This window comes from Coregonus lavaretus (genome assembly GCF_964263955.1).
Source record: "Coregonus lavaretus genome assembly, chromosome: 10".
NCBI classification, from domain to species: domain Eukaryota; kingdom Metazoa; phylum Chordata; class Actinopteri; order Salmoniformes; family Salmonidae; genus Coregonus; species Coregonus lavaretus.
The window spans coordinates 34,104,393-34,110,094 of record NC_139997.1 but is presented as its reverse complement, the minus strand read 5'-3'; the positions used below and the strand labels follow the sequence as shown (position 1 = coordinate 34,110,094).

Genomic DNA, 5,702 nt, shown 5'->3' with positions numbered 1-5,702 from the left:
TACCTATGGCTATCATTTCATCTTAGTAGTCACCCACAGCCTGCCCTCGAACAAAGTCACATTACAACATTATTTTTTATTAGCTTTTATTGGAAAAGTAGGAAACTTGTAACTATCTCATACCATTCCATTGTTCCCAAAAAGCTTCTTTTTTTTGTGGCAAAACGTGACAGTGTTGGAGACACGGCAAGACTGATTAGTCAAAAGCCTTCCACAGACATGGCCTTTCTTTCTTTCACTAGTTAGTTAGCTATAGAGTGCTGAGCAGTGCTTTCAGTGCAGATCAGTAAAAAGCCAAGCAGAGTTACAGACCGAGGCGCGACCCCTGGGTCATAGAGGAATGGTCTTTGGGGGAGTGAACAAAAGGCTAGCACCAGGTTGTAAACTTGCAAAAAAGTTTGTGAAAAAAATAATTTAACTTTAAACATTACATTTATTTATAATATTGGGAGAGCCGACACAAATGTCACAAACTCACAATTAGTTATTTGGTGAAAGGTACACGGTAATCATGGCAAAACCCCCCAAAATGTAGCAATTTGCTCAGCACCTTTGAATGACTATCACACGATGAGTTTTTTTTTGAATAAAGAGTACTGAATACCCCATCAATATTAATTTGATGTTGATTCAGTGAAATTCAAATAAACAACTACTACAGATAAGTAGCCTGGAATCCAAAGTGAAATGAAACAATAGTGAAACAGAGTGTGCAATCAGTTGGGATCCCATGCTAACAGACAGAGAGACAGAAGAGGAAAACCTGAGAGGAATGCTTATTTTACATTTAAGGCAATAGTCTGGTAGATCATACTTAATGTAAGTATCCATCCTGTGATCTCATCTTTAATTTAAATACTCAAACATGCCACGTGGTGATGGTGAATAGCCTGGAATCCAAACCCAATATCTCTCTCTTTTGTGAAAGAGGGCGATATTCAGTTTTGAAACCAGGCTAGATGATTATACCATGTCATGGTGAAGTTCATGTTTTTTGGAGTACACAATGCTTTGTTTCTTAAAACACAGGACAAAATACACAAAAATATCATTCTGAATCATGCATAGTGAACAACAGGCACGAATGTTGGCACATTGATGATCAAATGGGAAAGTACTCTTGAGGTATGAGGTACAATGAATTTTCTCCCTCTCCTCTCTTTGCATAGAAAAATACAAAACACTTCACATAAGACTCCAAAGTGTTATAATTCATCTCTCATCTTCTTGCCCTTAGGCCGCACCAGTCTGCCGAGGAAGAGGATGGAGTTGGTCTTGGTGTCCTTCACCAGGAAGATGAAGGGATGGTCAGCGTAGAACAGCTTGGGGTTCTTGAGCTTGTCTGTACCGAAGATGCTTGTGTCTATGGGGTTCCCATCTGTGTCCCACTCCATGGCAGAGGCATGGAAGACATTGGACAGGTACAGGTCCTTCTTCCCAGAGATGTTGGACAGGTCCGCCTTGGTCTTATCCACAGCCTCAGTCAGACCCAGCTCCCCAAGGTGTTTCTGTGAGAGTGAGAGAAAGAGAGAGAGAGAGAGAGAGAGAGAGAGAGCGAGAGAAAGCGAGTGATCTTTATTGTAAACAAGTTTGAAGCTTGAAGGAACTCTCAGCCACCTAAGAGCATCAGTGATGTGTACTGTATACTAACATGTTATTCAAACTTGTGTCTCATAAACAGTTAACAGAATTATTGTTATTCAAACTTGTAGCTCATAAAATGTTAACAAAATGATTAATATATTCTGTTTTAACCAATGACCTGTGCCATGTCTAGGTATTTTCAGTACCTGGATGTTGTGGCTGACTTCCATGCAGACTTTGGGCAGAGACACAGCCACAGCCGTCTCCTTCAACTTGCCCATCCAGTCGTCCAGCTGCTTGCGGGTCAGCAGCTTCTCCAGTCTCTCCAGGGGCTCCACTTGGTAGGGCATGAAGAACACCAGGCTGGACTTTTTATGGGCCAGGGGCATGCTCAGGATGAACAGCTTATTCACTGTGTCCTCGTGGAAGCCATAGAGACCTGCAGATACAGCCAGTTTGAATACAGACTCAGAGACACTTTTAGGGCATTTCTGTACATCTTCCTTCACATTGAAATGAGAACACCCCAGTTCAGTTCAAATGTACTTTATGATATTATAATGAGGGCCATGTTGGCTGACCTGTGCGGTGCATCATGGGTACACCAACAGTGTGAGAGTGGGACACCAGGAAGCCACGGTTGTCCACCATCTTATGGTGGAACTGTTCATCCCAATGGGCTGTTCAGATATAAAGTAAAATACAATTACACTGTAAATTAGTAAATATCTGAATGAGTGAAAAAACTAAGCAAAAGAGAGAAGAGTACATCTATCAAATTCTGGTCCTTTGTAAGAGAGAACTCACGTTTGAAGAACATGGCGTTGATGATCATTGCCCCATCGGTCTTCTCCACATCCTTGGTGACCTCGGGCAGCTTGCCATTGGTGGACTTGGCCGCCCAATCGTTGATGGACTTCAAAGCACTCTTCTTGTTCTTGAAGTTTATCTTAGTGTGGTCATATTTGTAGTGCTTCTTGCTGCTCTTGACAAAGGCTTCTGCAACGTTGACTGAGCTGGGGCTGTATAGGCGGTTGTTGATCTTCCAGGTGACGTTACGGGCCTTGGAGTTGCTGACCTCCTCCAGGAGCTCGGCCAAGCCGGCGTGCAGCTGCTCGTCCTTCACTTTGTCTGCGCTCAGCACGGTCTTGACCTGGGAGGTGGTGGAGGCCTTGCCCCCGAGTGCCACCAGGCCCAGGGAAGAGGCCACCACCACGGGAGAGATGAGGATGTTCTCCAGGTCCTTTTCCTTGGCCATGTTCTGGTAGAGGCTGAAGGCCAGGCTGGCGCTGTTGTCAGCCAGCAGGGTGGCGTGGTTGCTCAGGACCTTGTCTGCTGAGGCGGCGGTGGCAGCGGAGGCTGCAGTGGCCAATAAGACCATGGCTACCAGGTTAGTCACCCACATAGTGTCAGCAGAATCAATAGAGACTTGAGAGGGGACATGGAAAGGGTGTATGTGTTATGTTTTTTACAGTGGATTTCCTTATAGAGCATCATAGCAATTACAGAGCAACAGAGTCTCAAATTTCAGGTGTTAGAGGCAAATTAAATTAAATTTTCCCTGGATTTTGACTACAGAAAACCTCTTGTGAGACTTCCCTCCTTGCTCTTGCCAGTGATAGCATGAGTTAAGGAGATAACACAATTCTCAAACACTTTGCTGAGATTCAAGAGGAATACCACATTCTCCTTCATTCAACCTGGATGATGCAGAATGAACATGCTGTGTGGTATACTAAGCTTTCATTATGCAGTCTGTAATGTAATTATAGACCTGAATTCATTGGTAGAGAATCTGAGAGCAGGGTTGACCATGCCAATGGAGAGTCTCCAAGTAGACGTTCAAGGCAAGACTCAAGAGCCACGTCGACACTGCAGCTGTAGAACGCCTAGAAGCTAAAACAGTGGCCAACATTCTGAGTGGAATAATTATACAGCAACTAATGAGGGCCATTAGCTACTGAATGAAGAATACAAGTTCTCTTAAGAAGAAAAAGGGAAATTTAAATCAAGCTCTCGCTTCATCTGGGGGACCAATCACTTTTTATTTCTCTCTCTCTGCTCTGTGAAGGAGTGTTGCCCTGCAGGAGGCTTAGGGTAGCAGACAAGTAGCAACATGATCAGGCTAAGCCATGAAGTCTAAACAAAAGGATGCTATGCATCCTCTGAGGCCTGGAATGAGTGACCTTAAGCAGGCGTGAGGTTTCACATTTTTTAGTCTTAACAGAAAGTTTGATCTCTCAGCTTACTCAGGTTGTAATTTATTTACTGTAACAATGATGCCTTTAGAAGTCTTGTTGGAACTACAAATTATTTCAGTACATTCTACATTTGCATTACCTATCATATGTATTCTGCATGCATAATTACAAATCACAGCACAAGCTAACGCCTCATGTCCACCAGATGTATCAAACTCTTTGCGTTCAGGCGGAAATCATTCATTGTGAATAGAGCAGTCCACAATGCTCTGTGTACCACATGTGTTCAATATTTTAAACTTGTGCGTTGCTTTACCATGCGGTGGTACAAATGGAAGTACACACACAGACTCCAACTAGCGAGGTTTTAGCTAGTTGAAAAGCGAAGCACATGTGCGTCAAGTACGGAAAATGTGAGCTAGACATCCAGGCAAAACAAAATGCATATGCATCTGGTGGACATCGGGCGTAATTCAATGCCCTTCTAAGCCATAACTAAGAAACATCCTGGCACGTACAAATAAAGGCAAAGATGGTCTCATCTTATTGGACAGAAACCAGTGTGAGAAAAGGTTTAGAGGAGGAGGAATATGCTGGTTTACAGTTCCGTGCAATATCTGTCTGAACATATGTTTATAAATTACACAGCTCATTTCTTCTGCGTAATCTATCTGATGTTTTCTCTACACTCTACCACCACACAGTATGTGTTCGATTGACCAAGTAAAGCGAGATACCCCCTAGCAGAGGCAATTGTGACTCAGATCTGAGCACAATAGACTGTTGCTGGGTGGGACTGCTACTAATGAGATAGGTTTACTCAGACATGGCACAGGTCAAAGCAGCATTGCCACTGTTAATTGACCATAACTTTTATTTGATCATCACAGCATTTTCACTGTTATGTGATCCATTCATTAAGTGTAAACAGTGAAGTTGGGAGGAAGAAGTATGTTTTAGCCTGGCAACTTTTTCCTTTCAACTGGCCTACACATGCTCAATCACATGAAGCTGTATTGTAATACAGAACTACATTCGCTAAAGGAATTTTATAAGCCCAAAATGGAGGGACTTTTCATATTCCTGGTCAGAAGTTTTCCTGCATTTAACACATTCCAGTGAATCCCCCTCTCTCTCTCCCATCGCATCCCCCTTTAACTTACCAGGCTCTTTCAGCAGTTTTCCTCTAATTTCTCTCTCAGTTTACACACAGTCCTTCAGCTGGTCTATAAACCTTGGGGTAAAAATTCTGGAAGTTGGGGAATGGAAAATGTTAATGATGTACAGTGGTTTCCAATGCACTATGAGCTGCACTGGGCCCTCCCACAGTATCTGTGGAGCAGCTATGTGAGCGGGACTTTCCCCCTCCAGGTCCTAAAGCCTGAGACACACTGAATGCTCATTCACACTGCAGACAGACCTCTGGCAGAGTTTCTATAAGGTTCATAGTTCTGTATTCTCAAATGATGCTACTGTAATATACTGTGTGTATTACAGATCGAGTGTATAGCAGGTGTATCGCTGGGGGACACAAGTGTATAGCCGGCTGGGTACATTAAAGTCGGACACAGATGGCAAACAACATAAAATTAATAATAGTGCCATCTGGCGGATGGTTGGGTTACCTACTGCAAACAGAGTTGCAGGGAAGTTTTCTAAGTAGGTCATTGAAAATCTCAAATTCCATGAGGCCTAAGAATAATAATAATTGTTAGGGGGTAGAAAGTACTTTGGTGTTATAATTGTTATGATTCGTAAAGTTTGCTTGCTAGTTGTGAAGGTTTTACTGCCCGCTTCTTCCTCCTCCTCCCCCTTCCTAGTGCCACGTCTGTGGCTGTGTCTGTCTGATTTGAGAGACTAATAGTGTGGGATGCAGGATGGGGGGTGTGTCCATTCAAGCCCCCCTGCCTGGCCTGC

General features: G+C 43.4%; 1 protein-coding gene across 1 annotated transcript; it reads right to left on the bottom strand.

The window, feature by feature from the left end:
- Window positions 1-224: 224 nt before the first annotated feature.
- Window positions 225-5,068, bottom strand: LOC311135972 (serpin H1-like). Its single transcript, XM_084170016.1, has 5 exons — window positions 4,949-5,068; window positions 2,392-3,012; window positions 2,166-2,264; window positions 1,791-2,023; window positions 225-1,508 (listed from the first exon to the last, which is right to left on the bottom strand). The coding sequence occupies exons 2-5, from the start codon at window positions 2,987-2,989 to the stop codon at window positions 1,206-1,208; spliced, it is 1,233 nt and encodes a 410-aa protein (XP_084026142.1). The 5' UTR covers window positions 2,990-3,012; window positions 4,949-5,068; the 3' UTR covers window positions 225-1,205.
- Window positions 5,069-5,702: the final 634 nt, after the last annotated feature.